General features: G+C 53.7%; 1 protein-coding gene across 1 annotated transcript; it reads right to left on the bottom strand.

The window, feature by feature from the left end:
- Positions 1-4,359: 4,359 nt before the first annotated feature.
- Positions 4,360-16,674, bottom strand: CYTIP (cytohesin 1 interacting protein). Its single transcript, XM_075152617.1, has 8 exons — positions 16,441-16,674; positions 13,180-13,229; positions 12,791-12,845; positions 9,947-10,049; positions 9,720-9,813; positions 9,229-9,298; positions 5,733-5,799; positions 4,360-5,200 (listed from the first exon to the last, which is right to left on the bottom strand). Exons 1-8 carry the CDS (start codon positions 16,597-16,599, stop codon positions 4,728-4,730), a joined length of 1,071 nt encoding a protein of 356 aa, XP_075008718.1. The 5' UTR covers positions 16,600-16,674; the 3' UTR covers positions 4,360-4,727.
- Between the last annotated feature and the right edge of the window lie 1,835 nt (positions 16,675-18,509).

The raw sequence follows: 18,509 nt of genomic DNA, 5'->3' as shown, positions 1-18,509 counted from the left end.
CCAGGAGCCGCAGGAACCAGCGCGTTCAGCAGGGGGGCCATGCCTGCGCCCCAGGAGCAGCCGAGCGTCCCCCGGCAGCACAGCCGCCCCTCCGCCGGTGCAAAGCCAGCACCGTGACACTGTGCTGCGAAAGCACATAGGTTTTGCCAGCTCATGCGCTGGAGATGCCTCAGCCCGCTCTGTGCTGCGCTAAATCAAGCCAAAAGATGTAGGACCCAAATATTGCCCTCACCTCAAGTGGGTTTTCTGCCTGTTCACTGCTAACCCAGGGGCTGAGAGCCATGACTCTGTCTTGCCCGTATTTGATGCAGGGTCTTGAGTTCAGCAAGGGGTTGCCTAGATCGGGGCACTGGGCAAGACCTGGTTAAGTGGTTAAGAACCCTTACAAGGTCAGGCTCAGTAGCATTCAGCAAATTAATTAAAGTTTTAAGTTTAAAAAGGAATTGCATTCTTCAGGGCAGCTGCACTTCTTTCTGCAGTAAACTCACGTTGCCCCCTTTATCCACGGGGCATAAGAAGAGAAGAGGTAATCCCTTGGCTGCTAGGAAATCAAGCAAACCCTTCAACGATCCCGTGATCAGCAAGAACACCTCCCCTGCTGAAGGTCCAGAGCACCTTCCACGCACGTCACTCGGAGCCCCAACCCCACGAACCACGGCGTCACCACGCAGCGCTGCCCATACGCCCACCTCCTCCTGCCCCGACTCCCGGGAGGCAGAGCAGGGATCCTTCCAGATTGCTCTCTGCAAGGAGAAATGCCATTTTAAAAGAGCTTTCTCATTCATTTTGCTCTCTGAGCTATTTGGTTTGCCTGTGAGCTCCTTCCTCCCCTCGGAAGGCATCGCTGATCTCGACGCCCGCTGCAGCGGCCCCGCAGAGCCTGTCACCCACATCCTGTTTTTGGCCGTGAACACGTCATCTTGTCATCTTGTAGCAACCAAAGCAAGCTCTCGCTGCCGCTGGAAGAGCATCATTTTTTGCTCTTTCTCAAGGCCCTTCTTAAGCTTGTGGGTGTCCAGGCTCATGCAGCCTTTCCACACTAAAAGCAAGCACATATCTCCAAGGTATGTCAAATTAACCTTCCGCACCAAAAGGAATCACTGCTTTAGACCACAAAGCTGCACTAATTTCCACCAGAGCCTTAGGGAGTAGAGTTCATACAGTGTTTTAAATACCATTTTTTTCCCCTCTATAAAACAAGGGAAGGACGTGGCTGTGACCAAGGCACCTTGCCCAGCCCCACCTCTGCCCCTGGATCTCTATAAACCCGCTGCAATGAAGGCAAAAGGAGACTTTAATTCAGGAGCTGTAGGGGGAAAAGCGAAGCAGGCCCCGGTCAGGCTGCCACATTTTTCTCCGTCTCTGCAGATCAGTCAGCCCACACTCTCCAGGGCAAAGAGCCCCAGCCTGGCTTTGGGCATGCACCGGTTTTCACCCAAGTGAAAGAGCCCGTAGCACCGGTGGGCAAAGCTTCAACCCTCTGGTCAGACTCATCGGCGAGGAATATTTTGTCTTCTGACACAAATGCATGCAACAGCTGTGGGTCCAAATACTCCTTGGCCAGGTAGAGAGAGGAGCGCTCCCGCTCTGAGGAGCAAGGCACCGCCGGCCACCCACGGCCACCAGCAGCGACGCGCCCGACTTTGGCTGGAAACGCCAAGGGAGCGGGTGACGGACAGCGCTCTTCCCTCGGCTGTCAGTCTGGCACCTGGGGCCGAGTGTCCTAACTGCAACCTGTGACTGAGTTTAATGTCCCTTTCTAAGTGCTGGAGCTGTTTGCTCTCTTTGGGACACTACGACAACCTTCACCACACAGTTGCTTTCGGACACCCATACATCTGCCGCTAACTCCACAGTTTGTCCAAATAGAAATAATCTCTACTTTTTTTTCCTCCTTTCAGCTGGTGTTATTGGCAAGGAAAAGTAAAACTCTACCTTGAGACAGCAAAGCACAGGCAAAAAACTTGATGTCTAGCAGTGAGCTCCAGAGCCCAGAGCAGCACCCGAAATGCCCAGCCTGGGCTGACGGATCGGCTTTGGCTCCCTGCAGGTGTCAGACCAAAGCCCACCCGCGGGCCCAGGGGCTGGGGGATGAACCGACGCAGGGGGGGTCACGGGCTGAACCGCAGGTGTTCGCTTCTGCACGCGGACAGAACATCATTCCCATACGTAAAAACCTCGTGAGCTGCTCCCCTGATTGCCCTCCAGCTCTCCCGGAGACTTGCCATACTACCGTCTACTTAATCCTTTTAAGAGAAATTACAGACGCCAGAACAGATTCTGCTGGCTTAGAAACATTCATTAACTAGAGAAGTATTGGGAACAGGTTGTTTTTGTTTGGGGTTCATCTCAGAGGGAAGCTATTAGGTTTAGCCTGAGGTTTCTGAAAAGACCGGGAAATCCTGCCACAGCAGTATCTGAATGGTAAACAACCACATTTGTTGTCTGCTCGGTCAAAAGACGGATGAGTCACACAAGGTATTTAAATTATATTTAAAATTCTTCCAATTGTATTTGAAAAATATAATTAGGTTGCTTGGGCTGAACAAACAGCCTATTTCTGTGTTGCCTGAGGGGGAACTGGCTGGTCATCGGTCGGCGGGTGGTGAGCAATTGCATTGTGCATCACTTATTTTGTATATTCTTTTATCATTATTATTGTTATTATTTTCCCTTCCTTTTCTGTCCTATTAAACTGTCTTTATCTCAACCCACAAATTTTACTTTTTCTTTTCCCCGATTCTCCCCCCAGTCCCACTGGGGAGGGGGGAGTGAGCGAGCGGCTGTGTGGTGTTTAGCTGCCTGCCAGGTTAAACCACAACAATGCCCACATTTATTAAATCACTTCATATAAGCTATCAAGTTAATCTTACCGCCTGAAGTCTCTGCTCCTGAAAAAATGTGAGCAGCTAATGATCTTCCTGCCGACGAGCAGCAGGAACACCAGCCCAAGGGGCACCTCCTGCAGCCCCCGGGACCGCAGAGGGAGCAGGTCCCAGGCACAGCCCTCTAAGGAGGTCCCCAGAGCGCGACCTGCCACCTGCCACCGCGTCCAGGCGCAGAACAACCCTGCTCGTCCCTGCAGGACAATCCTCTGCCTTTACTTCTCTCGCCTTGAAGAGGGCAAAGCAATCCGAGCTATATAGTTACATCATTGTAAGCGGACATTGAGTATTTTCTCAAATCTGGTAAAATTCCAGCCAGGCGCCTTGAGCCTGCCCTCCGGGGTGCGCTGAGACCCCGGCACTCCAGTGACTCTTGCCGAGCTGACACCGTGCAGAAAAGGCTGTTTCTAGCAAGGCTGGCGGGCACTGCGGAGAGCAGCACCGCACCGTCGGCAGGGCTCCGCAGAGCCGCACCGTCGGCAGGGCTCCGCAGAGCCGCGCTGGGAAGCAGGAGATGCGCAGAGACCCACCGCGCTTCGCTGCTCCCCGCCGCCCACCACCTGCACCCTCCCCGTGGCAGCCGCTGCCACCGGCCCCTGGGCCTCCCGGAGGACGCAGACCTGCGCTCCTCACCCCTCTTCCCTGGGGAGCGCGCTCTCGACGGGGGCTACTGGCCTGTTTGCACCTCTGCCCAGCGCTGCCGGTGCTCTCCACCGCGCTCCTCCTGCGCTTGACACAGGAGCCCACACGGGTGCCTGGTCACCAGGGCACCCTGCTCCGGGCACACGGAGCTGCTCGGGGCAGCGAGTGCACGGACGCCACCGCTTCCCGCGCGCTGGCACAAGCAGAAGAGCCCGGGGCTGCGTGCGTGCTCAGGTGCGTGTACCCCAAATCCCCTGGAATACGACAGGATTGGGAGGACACGGGCTGTCAGCCACTGGCAGAGATTGCAGCTGCTCAGATCACAGCTGACAAACCAGGTTATTGCAGGGTTTATACAACGGCTGCTAAGAGATGCGAAAGCGATGGCAGCCAGCGTTTACTCTGTAAATCTGTCTATCGATGCTGTCAGCATGGCTGACCAGGGGAACCGATCCCTGCTTTGGAGACTGGGAATTGGATTGTAGAGTTCATTCACCCTGTCTTCTGACACACAGCCCGAGCGTCCACGTCCTCGAGCAGCAGCAGCGTCTCAGGGCCATGGCCTTGCACAGGCAGCGGGAGCCGGCGCGGGCAGCCCCACAGCAAAACGGCCGGCACAGGTCCTGACGGCCACGCACGTGCCAGGGGAGCTGGCAAGTGTGCCCCTGGCCCACTGCAGCACACCCACGTAAATCACCCACTGCAAACCACGGGTAAATCTCTGCCCTTCGTTTCAAAACGTTACTGCCCGGGATCTCTCTCTGCTGTACGCGCGGGGCTCCATCCTCTTTCTGACAAGACTCTGTCATTGGTTTTAGTAGAAGCACTCGCTTTATTAAAGACCTTTGGAAGGCTATGACTTCGGAAATAGGAAATAAATAGCTGTCAAGTTTGCATTCAATTAAAAACTGTTATTAACACTAAAGTATGCTGAGGAAGTTCTGCAAAGGTTCTTCACATTTCAGAGTTAGTCATTTTTCACGTTAATGAAGAGGTCCACGGTGTGCTCTGATTAAAAATTAAAATAATTAAAAACCCCAGAACTTCTAAAATATCATCAGTACTGTTGTCTGCAGGACTGCCGTGCAGTGCCACCGCGCTTCACCCGCTGCGTGCTTCTGTGTGAGCTGCCGCCCTCGGTCCCCGGCCACGCAGCAGTCCCCGTGCAGAGCCCCAGACATCAAGGATGACAGTGCGATGTCAGACCCGACTTTCTTCCTCTTCCACCGCTCGGTGAAGGCCTGGAATGAATTTCAAAAGATGCTTTCGGACACTGGATCTCCTGCTTTTCCGCGGGAGGGTCCCAAAACTACTGGTGCAGCTGCTCTCCTCCCAGAGCGGGGACATGGACCCGCTGCTGGCCAGGCTGATGCTGCGGTTCCTCCGCAGGGAGGACCTCCCGGCAGCGCCGTCCCCATCCCTGGGGAAGAAGCAGTCGTCATCCACGCTCGACTGGCGGCTCAGGCTCTCTGCAGCTGAATCCTCGAAGGCACCGCTCTGGTAGAAGCTGTCCTCGCTGTCCATGGTCATCGAGCTCAGCCGGCTGCGGGAGCTGCTCTCGCTGGAGAAGCGAGGCTTCATCGGAAAGAGGGGTCCCGGCGTGCTGCAGCCACCAAGCAAGCTGGACTCTTCCAGCTCCAGCGCGCCCAGCAGAGCGTTGTCGTTCACCTCCCCTGGAAGCAGAAGCCGAAGAGGAGCATTATTTACTGCATCTGCTCGAGGCCGGAGAGCAGGACGCCTGTGCCACGCTGGCACAGGGAAATGTCATGCCCAGCATCTCAGCGCAGGGAGCAGCCCCTTTCCCTCGTGGAAAGCTGCTTCCCGGCTGTGGGGTGCTCTCTGCCCCTGCTTCCCCCACACGCAGAATCAAAGCTGCTCCCTGGGCAACCCATAAAAAACCCAAGCAAACAAAACTCTTCCCTGATAAGTCCAAAATAAGAATGGAAAAAAAGTTTGCGACCCACATCAACTCCTTTCCTAGAACTCATGCAAAAGAGCCTTTGGTCTGCATTAGTCAAGCAGCACCCAAATTCATTAGCCCCGGAGAGAAAGGCTTCCCCAGGGGCCAGCCCCACGCCTTCACTAACAGGGGAAAAAGAAAGCAAACGAAAATCAGATTAAAGAATTGCTTTTTACTGATCAGACAGCGTTTCCGCAGAAGGACTCGGCAGCGCTGTGGTTTCCTACCCAGAAACGAGGACGTACCGTGCAGCAAGCGCTGTTCCTGTAAGAGCAGAGAGCGCAACTCCACCCATTTCTGCTGCAGAGTTTGCTGTGGAGGAGAAAGAGGGCTCTGTCACTCACACGCTTCTGCAGAAGCAGAAAACACTTGTAAAGAGAACAGTGTATTCAAAGCACAGGTCGCCTGCAGGAAGCACTTGTATGTCCGTCTTCATACTGAGACAATTTTCCCGGAGTTAGCGAAGGTCTTCCAGAAAGCGCAGTCCTGCTCATGTCCTGGGTGCTTCGGCTGAGGTACTGTACACGTGTGATCTGAAAAGCAGAAGCCTGAAACCTGGAGAGCGTGCTGCTTGCTTTCAGCTACAAAGGAGACGCCAGCTCTCCTCCGCAGCCCGCAGGCTGCCCTCCTCCAGCCCTCCGCAGCTCCGGAGCCCACCGGCCGGCAACGGGCACCCCCTCCCTGTTCCTGGGTCCGGCAGCGCAGCGCGGGCGCGGCACAGCGCGGGCGCGGCACAGCGAACCATCCCTGGCCCCCTAGTAAAGAGCCTTTAACCTCTAAGTGCTACAAGCCAGCCAACAGTGAGCAACGTTTTTCTTTCCCTATGTCAGCTTTTGGTGTAAAAATAAACCACTGCATAGTTGATTCAAAGAAAAAAAACCAACCTCCGCCTGGAGAGAGGCGCGATAGGCCCTTTCCCCATAATCTGCGTGAACCCGGTGCACCTCAGCCACGCAGCCGGGCAGGCTGGCAAGTCGCGCATTTACGCAGCCAGACTGACCGGACCAAGCTTGCGTGGGCAATCCTCTTATTGCATTCACATTTCTTCTCTTTCCCGCATTTTGGAAAAATCAATCACAAAATGAAAACCGTGGCCCGGCTGCAGGGTGGTGAGGCGCCGGGATGTCCTGCGGGCAGCACCCGCACAGCGAGCCCCCAGCACCCTGCGAGGCCAGGCAGCCCCCGGAGCAGGAGGAGGGGCGGCACGGAGGCTCTTCTGGGGCTCCCTCGGCGTGCTGAGCAGGAGCGATTTGCAAGGGCACCGGGAAACAAGCCCTTTCCCCCCTGCTCTTCTCACCGAGCCACTTCCTAGCGGATTCGGACATGATCTGGCAGAGCGCGGGGGCACCGGGTCTGAGAGGCGCCGCTCAGCTGGGCAGCCTTCGCCAAATCAGAGACACGGGCTGGCTCCAGCTTCCCACAAGTGCGTTCCTACAGCGCTAACACAGCTGACCTGCAAACGGGAGCAAGGACCGCTTTTAAGGAGAATTAGTCCGGAGAAGTTTGCTCTTACAGTCTCTACACCATGTGGAATGAAGTAGTTTTTAGAAGTTTATAATTCAACTAAACCTAGGAAATTGTATGCAAGAAATGCTGGGGAGTTGTCCAAAGATTTTTTTTATTGCCATCTGGACCCAGCCAAAAGAGCAACCACCTCCTCATCCTGGTCTCTCCCATCTAATTAAACCATACTGGCAGCGGGGCTGTCAGGATAACTGATGCGCGGAGCGGGTATCCGCTCGCGGCTGCCAGGATGCCCGTTCCACCGGCACGGCGGCGGTGGGCGCAGAGGGGCGCGTGTCCCAGCGGCGGCGCCTGGCAGGGGCTGCTCTGCTGGCGGCTGCGCCCCGAGGGCAGGACGCGCTTCTGCAAGCGCCCGTCCAAACCTGTGACTCTTGGGCACGGCAGGCACTCGCGGGCAGGGCACCGGCTCGCTGCGGTTACAGGGGTTTGCAGCGACCGAGCACCCCTTCAGTAAGGCATCAGAGGCAGTGATAAACAGAATTCGGTTCTTTCCACTGCAGCCACACTGGCATGAGAGCGCAGGGCCGGGCACACACCCGTACTTTACTCTGTAACGACGCTTGCCGCAGGGGCTTGGCACTTCTGGGAAACAGCTGTTATCTAAAATCTCCCCACTTGAAACAGCAGATTTTGAGATTTTGGCTTTATAATTTCCCTGGAAAGGGGCGGGGGGGAGCAGCTGATTTCCGGTGACTTTACCGGTTATTTCATCCAGACTCCTAGGGGACCGGCCGAACGGCTTGCCATGGAGCGCTGGCTGTGGCCAGGATGGCAGCATCCTGCTGCTGCGTTCTCATTAACACAGTGATGAACTATCCAACTCTGGGGTCTGGCTCGTTTCTCACCGTGTCTGAGCTAGCCTGGCATCCCCAGCCACCGCCCCGGCTCCCGCCGGCCTTGGGCAGCGGGGACACTCGCCCCCATCTCCCAACGCCTCCCGCCCGCCAGACACGCCGGGCGTGCAGGGGTTTGTCCCAGTCCCAGCCCCGCAGGGAGCACCTGCGCTGCCTCCCACTGCTGTTCCCACCACCCGAGAGCCCCCCATTTACCTCCTTCAGAGAGAAAATAGCAGCCGGCTGCAGGGGAGCAATGCCTAAAACCATCCCAGCTATTTCCAAAAGCATCTTCCACAGCCCCCGTCACTTTAACGAGCCTTGGAGGGGAAACCGAGCTCATGGAGGTCTCAGCCTGGTCTCCTCGCCCCTGCCCATCTTCCAGGCTGAAGTGACGGTGACCAAGATCTCGCCATACAGCCAGGCACTGCCCGCGGCACCCCCAGCCGCAGCCGGCGGGGGGTGGGAGGGACCCCCCCTTTCCTCACCCTCCAGCCCCCACGCTACCGTTTACATCATCTACACCACCGCTGTCACAGCAAATTACAACGCCCTGTGCTGTACTCTCATAAATGCAGCGCAAACCCAATTAAATAAACATTGTTTTAAACGTGCCAAATACTAAACATGAAATCACTCCCGTGGCAGGACTTTTATTTTATAGGCGACAGCACATATGGCAAACCCTGTCCCCTGCTGCTCAGCTCTGGCAAGCTTAAACCCATTTGGCATGAGGTTTATTCTAGCCAGATTAATTTTTAATGCACTTTTTAAAGTACCATACTCCTGTGCGGAGGGTTTTGGCATAGAGTTGCCATAAGGAAAAACCCCTCACTCAGGTCGACCGAGTCCCGGCTTTGGAAAGCCCTGGCCCGTACGGCACCTGCGGCACCGCGGCTGCAGCGGGGCGAGCGGAGAGGCACGCCGGGGCGCCGGCACCCGAAAACCTGCTGCCATCCCGGCTGCCTCGGACCTGGTTGGGGGAACAGAAGTTCTACAAGTCGGAGGTGCCGTCAGCGTGCCGTCCCTAATGAGCCTGAGCTCTGCTTGTGAAAGCCTGCCTTCCCTTTTCGCTGAATGCAGAGCACATTAAAACACGCTGTTCTCTTCTTACAGGGGAGGGCTGCCTGCCAGCTGGGCACAGCTGAGACACAGACAGAAATGGAAAGATTTAGAGAGTTACAGAAATTATTGTGGGGGAAAATACTACCAAAAAAAATATACAGAAAATACTACAGGGACCGCGGCTGGGGGTGGTGGTGGCAGGGGACACACGGGTGTCTGCCCCTTGCCAGGACACCCAGCCCCACGGACACCCCCATCAGCAATGAATCCACAACAGCCCTCTGCGTTCGACTACAGGTTAACTAAGGAATTCTATTACCTTCAGTAACTGTAGCTTGGTCTCGAGCTCCATTTTCCGCAGAAACATGGCCCCGTTGACAGTCTCCAACCTGTGAAGAACAGGCGATGTTGGCCCCGGAGCGGAGAGGAGCGCCGAGCGCTGCCAGGGCCGCCGGACCCCGTGCCGCAGCGCGCCGCAGCGCAGCGCGTGGGGCCGCGGGGTCCTCGGGGAGCACCCCACCTGGCCGAACCCTCCCATCACGGCCGTCTTCAGCGGCGGCGGTGCTGGTGCAAGACAAGCCAACGCATGGCAGGGGCAGGAGAAAAAGGACGCGGGGGCAACTGGGCACCTTCCCAGAGCCCCTCTCCCCCTCCCGAGCCTCACCCGCAGCAAGACGCGGCTCTGCACAGCCAAACCACGGGGGTTTCTGCCTCTGAGACAGCACAGGGCTGCAGGGTAGCACAAGAAGCTTTCTTGGCTTCCAGCGGGAGATTGTTAAGCTAAAAACCATTTGAAGGAGGGATGCCTACCTTAAATAGTTCCCTGAAGACTTTATCAAGTCTACTATTTGCTTGTGACTAAAACCGTCAGTGTTCACGCCGTTGATACTGGCGAGGATGTCGCCTGTTAGAGATACACAGAGGTGAAAATTAGCACCTGCAGCAGACACACGCCTTCCACATGCTCTACAATAAAAGTAATTGGGAGAAAAGCAAGATAAGGCCAGCCACAGCAGGAAAAAACCACGAATAGTTACCAATTTGAAGGCCAGAAAGATGGGCAGGACTTTCTTCTTGAATTTTGCAGACGCAAGTGCATATCTCCAGGGAGTAATCATTTTGGTGCGGAAATCTAATAGTCTGTTAATACCAAAGGGACAGTGTTACCAATATTAAAGCCATGAAAACAATTTAAAAATGAATGGTCTTTTTACACATTTTTTAAACAAGAAGGCTGTGATGAGCAGGGTATATTATCATGCAAGTGAGAACACCAAAATGTTCTAACCTAACAATTAGAAATTGCATTCTTATGGTAGAGAACAGCAGACACCTGACAGATGCCTGTACGTTGTTTTTGCAAAAAACTAGTTTTAAAGCAAGTTGGTTATTCATTAGCAAAACCTCAGTAACTTCAGTCAGGACTATCTGGTAGCATGGGCGCGGATTGCTTTCTGGAGGGATATTGCGTGTTCCCAGCCACAGCATGGCAGGGGGTGCCTCGGCTTTCCAGGTGACCGCCCCCTACTCATTGCGAATGCCGCGCGAAGTCGGCTGGTGCTGCCAGAGAGATCGGTTCGCAATGAGAACTGAAAAGCAAGAAGAGTCGGACCTACTTTTGTTCTTTTGGCCGCGTAAACTCATTATCCACACACGTCCCCACACCCCCTCGGAAGTGCTTGTTATTCTTGACGTTCAAATACACATTAAGTAATTCTAAGTATAAATCCATCATGTGATTATCAGTGCTGACACGTATTCAGAAAAATGCAGAAGTAGGCGATGCAACCTGCCCAGACCTTGCAAGGACAGGAAATGTCTTCTTGGTTACATGCAAATATCAGTACTTAGCCACATCTTCCTACCAAAATTTAAGACTGAAGCTGAACTTCCTGAAAACCTATGACAGCCACATCTAACCCAGATATAAGAAGTCTTGTTAGATTCCCAAATTTCTCAGTCAGCGTGAAACAAATAGGGATGAAGACCGGGTGAGTTCAGAGCTTACCTGGCCCAGTCACACCAATGCAGTTCTTTCAGTCCTTAGACCAACAGTAAAACTTGTGGCTAAACTAAGAGCCCCAAGTGAAACATGAGGGTCTTGGAGGACATGCCACTGCAGGTCACACTTGCCCATTTGTTTTTTTGACCTATTTCAGAGTGGTAGGTCTCACCTATCAACCTGAAATATTGGGCCAGCTTGAGTGATATGAGCTGGACAAGCAGAACAGGATTTGTCCCACCTAACTGGAGCCATCTGGAGCCATCCACCAGAGCCACCGGGAGAGGTGGACAACTCCAGGCTGTGACCGATGGCCCCAAGAGAAGCACTCCAACCAGGAGGGTGGACTTCCCTCTTGTGTACCACCTTCTCCTCACGGGCTGCAGAAGACGGCTGGGGCATGGTTTTGGAGGGCACACCTAGCTTTGAGGTGGCTGCAGTGAGAGAGAGACGTGCTGCCAGAGCGTGCTCTGCAAACACCTGGGCGCTTTGGGAGCCGCACGGCGCCCGCCTCGCCCCCAGGCTCTGGTCCGCCAGCGGGAAGTAGGAGAAGCAGCAGTAACGCGCGAGAAGCTCTGGCGGTCGGCCATCACTGCAGTTCTCATGAGCTCCCTGCAGATGGTAGACCTAGAGTTTCACATCATCTTATCCTGCTTTGCCGAAATTTAACTTGTAGTAATGAAATTACAGCTTCTGAATAATGGCTTATCCTTAGTATCAGACAGGTGCTGCATTTCCATAGCCCGGGCTTTCTAGTAAAGGGCTCACGCTGAATGTACGTTCGGGAAGAAAATGTGCCAAGAACAATTATTTTTAATCAGACTGTCACATATAATGAAAATCTGCCCTGACAATTTATATAAAAGCCCAATAATTGACTCAATTATCCTCCCTTCTGAAAGCTCTCCACTGCTCATGAGCTGAACGCTTACGCGCTCATTAGTCACAGAACCAAATTTGAAAAAGTTAAGCTTTTCCTAACACGCTGATTTCACTGAAAATACTATTTTCGCTTTGTGCAGAGATCTAGGCAAGCGCTTCGAAGACGCCTGCTGCCGCAGTGAACGAAACAGAGGGGCGGCGTGGGGGGTCTCGCGGGCGCTGGCTCACGAAACGGGCTCCTGCCCGCAGGTCCCGCCGGCAGGCAGGGCTCTGCGGTATTGCCACAGCCCGCTGCCCCCGAAACGACATCCGTTTATTCCTGGGATTGTTTTTGATTTATAACCGGGACTTTAGCAGGCCTACTGATCCAGGAGTTACCTTTCTCACAAAAATCTACAGAACTAAAATCTCCCGTTAGCAGTACTCCTGATAGGGTTTCCTACTTGATGATTTACTGACTTCTACATCCAACAGAATTTCTTCCTATATGATTTAGCCCCCAAAAAGTCATGCTTAGCAGTTACTTATTAAAAAACATACCAGTACTGCGCATCTACTTCAAAAATACTTATGTCTCTATATATGTTAAAGGAGGTAGTAAAATGCTAGTATAAGGTATTTTTTGGAGAGAGTTTTTTGATCTTTTTGTTTTATATTAAAACATTCTCATACACAATTCTCCCAAAAAACATTCACTTATGGGGGTAAGAAGGCACTGCCATTGCTTCATATCTGGGTTTGGATGAGATTTCTCCTACATTCAACGCTCTGACTTGTGAGAAGGCCAGAAATTCTCATCTGTGACCTTCGCTAAGAAAAACTCCTTGGAAATGCATCTATTTCTGTATCATTGCTGTAAGCTCTTCAAGCTGCACGAGGAACTGACAGATATCTTCCTCTGCTCTATGCTGTCTTAACCAAATTTTGAGGATGTGACACTTAAGAGATTGCACCATATTTTATTTTTAAATGAATACACTTGTCATTTAAGTCTTACCTGGATTTCAAACCCAAACGTCTCTTTATCTTCTTTTAATATAGCAACGAGGTGTCTGCAAGAAGAATACACAGAACTCCATATGAATGCCGGGGTGCCACACTTCGTGCACTCTCTACTTCTAACCAAAACGATCGTGTCCCCGTCATTGCCCCTCCCTGAGCTAGCAGGGTATCAGCACGCCTTCCCTCGGACGTTGCAGCGGTGGTGCTTGCTCTTCCCTTGCTCAAACTGAATGTCACCATTTCACCTGCACGTCCCAGGTGCTGGGTACCACTCTCTGCCTGGCACCCTTATCCCACTAAGGCTGCTAAAGGGGAAGATTCCCAGGACACACGTTTCATGCAGAATGAGTCAATGACAATGATTATAGAAGAATATCTTCATACCTTTGTGGCCTGGAGCAGTCGCCCAAGGAGCTGGATCTGGCTAAGGCAAGCTGCAACCAGAAATTGGAGTGGAAAAGGGTCAGTAGGTTCGCGGTTCTTTGAGGTACAAACTGCTAAAATCAGCAGTTTAGAGAAAAACTGAAGCAGCTGGTGGCATCCCACCACCGGCTTGCACCAATGCAGCCTCTCCCTCAGCCAACTGAGAACTTAATCTTTCAGAAAAAGAAGAAATGCAGTTAGGTCCGAGGTGCAAGACAACTGGTCATGGCGTGCAAAGCCACCTGTTGGATGCCGACGGCGAGCTCCCCGGGCACCGGCAGAGTCAGCAGCCAAGAGCAAGGACCTGCGGGCGCGCTGAGCGCTCCCTGCAAGGCTTGGGAAAGGCGCTCCCTCCTGCCCAGGAAGCCTTCCTCCACCCTGCGGTTCCTTTCCAAGTGAGTTGGAGAGTAATTTGACACAGCGCCAGGGCTGATATCAAGGCCCGTGGCGGACGTTAACTGGCATTACTGCAAGACGGAGCATCAACTGTGACACGTTCTGGTGTGAAGGATGGCATTAACCTGCAGGGGCGGTTGTTGAAGGAATTCATGTTTATTTTTATTACGCTGGAAATTAAGCCCTGGAAAACTGGCTATACATCAGCTCTTTTATTTTTCCACACCTTTTAAATATAAAGTCGAGTATTTCCAAAATAAAAAAAAACCATGGGTACTCTTAGCACATCATAATATTGTTCCAGTTGTTCACCTGCAAGAAACGTCTCCATCCTCGCTGGGAGACAGTAAGGCAGTACTCGTTCCAGCACTACTGGAAAAAATCGGCTACCCACTAGCTATCCGGTCTTCCCTGCATAACTTAAAATTGAGAGCTGAGCTACCACCAGCCAATACAAAATGAAGCAACGCAAGGCTTCTTTTGCGCAGGGGTGACAATTTGACATCTTCACAATTAGCTTTCAGAAACTCACAAACACCTACTTCGGGGGGGTAGAGAGGCCTGGAACCAGAAGCAAGCTGGCTGGGAGACCCCTGTAGCAACAGCAGTTGGAAAGCCCTGCGGCAGGAAGGTGCTTTTTGGGGTGATGGAGGTTGCTGTGAAAAAGAATGAGAACAAGTGGAAAAATTCAGGTTGAATCCCCAGGAAAATTTTCTGATGGCAGAAGTGCTTGGAGTAGGGAACTGCTCCCAAAAACTACTGGAGGTGTAATTTCTGTGGACAGTAGAATTGGGAAAGACAAGAGGCACGACCGCTGAAGAAAACCCCTGCATCCGACAGGGCATCGGAGATGGGCCTCCCACTGCTCCTTCCAATGTCCACAACCCTGTTGGCTTTTTTGCATAATTAAAAAAAAAAAACTACACGGCAGCTCTATGTTTTCAAACAAAAGAAGGAATATTCCTGCTTTGCGGATCACCTTGCTTTACTGCGGTGCACTGTGGGGGGTGAGGGGCCAGCGGGGCCGTGGCGAGCGGCCGCCCCGTGCCACGGGCCGCGGCTGGGCTGCTCCATCCTCGGGGTGCGCAGGCACTCGTGCTCTCGTGGAAGGACGAGGGGCTGGCAGCACCAGGGCGTCTCTCCAACAGTGGGGACCCTTCAAAACGCTAAAATGGGTGAGGCTCCAAGATTTTGAAGGCCAGGGATCGCCGTCATTCCCGTTAACGCTGTAACTGTTACCTAGACAGCGCCCAAATCACTGTTATGCCCAGACCGCACCTTGCTTTTGTACCTTTCCCCTAAAAATCTGTGGGCATTTATAAACTTAACACCTATCAGAAAAGGCAGAAAGCACACATCAATTAAGGTAACTGCAGGCAGTTATCTCTGCGGTTTCTTGTGGCAGCTGCCTAGCATTTCCGAGCTGATGTGTGCATGGTCATGCCACGAGCATCCACGGTCACTGCTTCAGGCTAGGGAGACCTGTGCCTGAAGAGCTCTCCGGAAAAAGCCAGGATCAGTGCTAAACATCAATTCTTGCCGTAAAAGTGAACCACCAATAAGGAATTACGTTATCACTAGAATGTTTGTAGAGTTTAGTCACTATAACCAAACGTCTCAGGCTTCAGCAGTATAAAACGGTGCCACGGTGTGACACCTACAGAAACACCCCGCTTTATAAACGTGCATCTCCTTGGGGAGAGAAAGGAGCGGAGGGAGAGACTACACGTATAACAGTAAACCGCACAGCGGGTGCAAGAGCTAACGGCAGGCGTACCCCCGGGCGGCTGGGCCCCCGCAGCACGCGAGCATTACGTGCGCTCTGTGCAGAGCGGTCCTCGGGCCTGACGCCGTGTTGTAATTCACCTTCATCAGACACAGCCACATCACAGCCAATACCATCAGCCTCCCCCTGCACCCGCAGCAACTGCCGCACAAAGGGCTGCTCCATCCCGGCCGCGGGAGCTGCATGCCACCCGGCAGCAGCGTTCCCAAGATTAGCCTGGCTCTGGCTTTCCTTCATCTCCCCACGCTTGTGCAAAGAAAAGGATTAAGCGCGTTTCCGCTACTGAACAAAGCAACGCCTTAAGTGCCAGATATTATGCACCAGTTTTCTGATAGTACTTTGAGATTATAATGTGTCTCAAACACTTTCTATTTAGGCTTCTTCATGCTAGACAAATAGACCAAAGCTGCTCAGCTGGCAATCTACAGCAACAGCAAGAGAGACTTTTGTGGCAATCCAGTTGCAAACAGCAGAAATGTGCCCAAATGTGCTGTTCAGTTCTGGGGGAAAAGCCCGGACGAGAGAGACAGCCCAACCAGCCCCAACAGTTGTCGCAAAATACTCCAAAATCCAGATGGAAATAACTCATGGTAGGTGCTTTCTGTCAGCACTGCAGAACACAGAACAGTCCAGCCAGGCCGCTATACTGAAGTAAATGCAAGTTTAAAGGAACCCAGAGAGCAAGAGCCTCTTTTGACCCGCAGCACTGCTGTAAATGGAGAAGGAACGCAGACGGGCAGGGTCTCAGCTGCAAAAGCACTTCATGCGCCCAAGCCCCGCAGGCAGAACGCCTCTCGGGAGCCGCCCGCGCTGCCGGTGTTGCAAAGATTTCATTGCAATCCCAAAACCGGCTAGGCTAAAGGCACCCGGCAGCAATCCTTCTAGCACTCCGAAATCAGGAGCCGCGCGGCTCGGCGGGGCACCGGTGCGGTCCCGCGGGGAAAGTCGCCCGCTCCCCTCACACTGCAGCGCGGGCAGCAAGCGGCTCTCGGGGCAGAAGGCAGCCCTCAGCCCCCCGCAGCGCAGGGGCGGCCCCGTACCTGCTTGCGCCCGCGGGGCAGCGTCCCCACCGTGTTGGCCAGGTGCTGGATCCTCCTGGGGTCCATCGGCAGAGCCTGCTCCCCCCCGGCGGCACAGGCAGGGCCAAAGCCGACGAAGTTGGCGTTATGGTTCTGCTGAATGAGCCTTCTTAGAGCCATGCCGGTGGAAGGGCATTTAAAACAGCGTTGCTCAATGCTGCGGCGTGGCTGAGGAAACTAAAATATGCTCGCCCCTCCGAGCGACCAAGAAGTAGGCGACCGGAAAGCCAGCCACGTGACCTGTGGTTTAGGTGCGCGTTACATAAATCTCTTCTAGCAGATCCCCAGGGCACTCGGCTTGTGTTGTGCTCATAGGCGAGTTAAGAAGTAGGCTTGGCAATTGAAGAAATCTGCTTAATTTTTCCATTCCTGCACACAATTGTCACCAAACAGCTTCTTCAGTCAACTTTAAATTACTCGTCCTTAAAGGACCACTTGCTTCGGACACTTGCCTGAATTCAGCTTGGTCATCCTCTCACTTGCTGGGCACCCCTCGCGTTGCTCAAATGCAAGGGCAAAGACAGGAAAATAATGCTTTCTTCGGGCAGCGGTGTCAGTGCGTGACTTCCCAGCCAGAGGGAGGAAAGCGAGGCCTGGAGGCCACAGCCTGAGAGCAGGAGCTGAAAACACGGCAGGGCAAGGGCAATGCCCTCAGCCAGCGTTTGCGTTTCGGTAGGCAGCAACGACTTACCCAGCAAAGCAGGTTGGGGCGCAAACAGCGATGTAAGCGCAGGGCCTGAAGGACGGGACACGAGGGGCAGGCACAGTGCCAGCCTCATCCTTGCTCCTCTCCTGGCTGGCCGGGGCGGAGGAGGACGGCGGGGGCTGCAGGCAGGCGGGCAGGAGGGCAGCCAGGTCCCTCGGGGGGAGCCGAGCCGCCGGTCCGCCCCGGAGCAGAGCGATCCCAACTGGGATCTCGCCCCGGTCTGCACTGGCCGGAGCACGGGCTGACCCCTGCCGCCAGCTGTTGCTCTAAAATCAAGTTTTACAGGGGGTCCTCTTTTCCAAAGGATCTTGTCTCAGCAGCAAACAAATGTGGGAGGATTCCTGACATTAGGAATTTGAGGCTGGTTTGGTTTTTCACTCCAGTTATCATCTGACCTGCTGTTCAGTTCAGCATGGCTTTTAATAACCTTTAGGTTTTGATAATTCCTAGCAGATTACCAGCTCCTGGATTTCACGGGGAAGCAGGGGAGGCAGCCCCGAGCGCGGGCGGGCAGCAGGGCTGGCTGTCCCCGCTTCCCCTCGGCCGCAGGTAAGCGGTGCAAAAGGAGGACCGGTGAGCCACGGGCGAGCCCTCGGGCAGTGCTGCTTGCCAGCCCTGGCAGCCTCAGCCCCCCGCCCTGGCAAGTCGCAAACGCGTGGGGGCCAGGAGCCACCCCCACCGCCGCGCAGCTCTGCAGCCGATGGCCGGAGCCCCGTGTCCCCGGCAGCCGGCACTGCCAGCCGCCGGTGGCCAGGGGCAGCTGCTGGCAAGGCTGGACATCCCGAGGGGACTTGTCGAGATAGCTGGACAAATACTGGGGACTTTATAACTTTATGTGTGTATATATATATGTATGTATATATATATAAAAAACAAATAACTTTTTATATATATATAACTTTATATATATATATACAACAAATAACTTTTTATATATATATAAAAACTTTTTATATATATATTTATATATATATAAATTTACAAGTTACATTCATTTTTCTCAGTAGAGACGACTTTTGCACCTTCACAAAGTATTGCTACACGTGCCTTGGACACCCAGCTGCCAGCGAGAAGTCTGGCAGAGGTGCAGGCAGCACCGGGCACAGGCGCGCAGGCGGGGGGCAGCCAGCAGGGCAGGGCGCAGCACCTCGCCGTGGGGTGAGGGCTGTTCGGTTTTGTCTCTAACCTTGCGGGCGCTCAGTGCAGCCTGGTGTGTGCTGTCACAGAGTTTAACCAGAGCTGATCCGCCTTTTATAATGGCTCTGCCGCTATAAATGGTGGTGGAGGCGGCGCAGGGATGGGTCTCCGGCTGTGGCCGAGAGCA

This window comes from Calonectris borealis, chromosome 6 (genome assembly GCF_964195595.1).
Source record: "Calonectris borealis chromosome 6, bCalBor7.hap1.2, whole genome shotgun sequence".
In the NCBI taxonomy this organism is placed as follows: Eukaryota; Metazoa; Chordata; class Aves; order Procellariiformes; family Procellariidae; genus Calonectris; species Calonectris borealis.
The sequence above is the reverse complement of the archived record's forward strand: the minus strand, read 5'-3'. Positions and strand labels throughout refer to the sequence as shown.

Bases quoted from the DNA above. Each gene is read 5' to 3' on its own strand.
- CYTIP (XM_075152617.1), bottom strand. From the start codon at position 16,599: ATGGCTCTAAGAAGGCTCATTCAGCAGAACCATAACGCCAACTTCGTC. The intron at 13,230-16,440 runs GTACGGGGCCGC...TTCTGGTTGCAG, and splicing joins TGCCCCGCGGGCGCAAGCAG to CTTGCCTTAGCCAGATCCAG. The intron at 12,846-13,179 runs GTATGAAGATAT...TTCTTCTTGCAG, and splicing joins GACTGCTCCAGGCCACAAAG to ACACCTCGTTGCTATATTAA.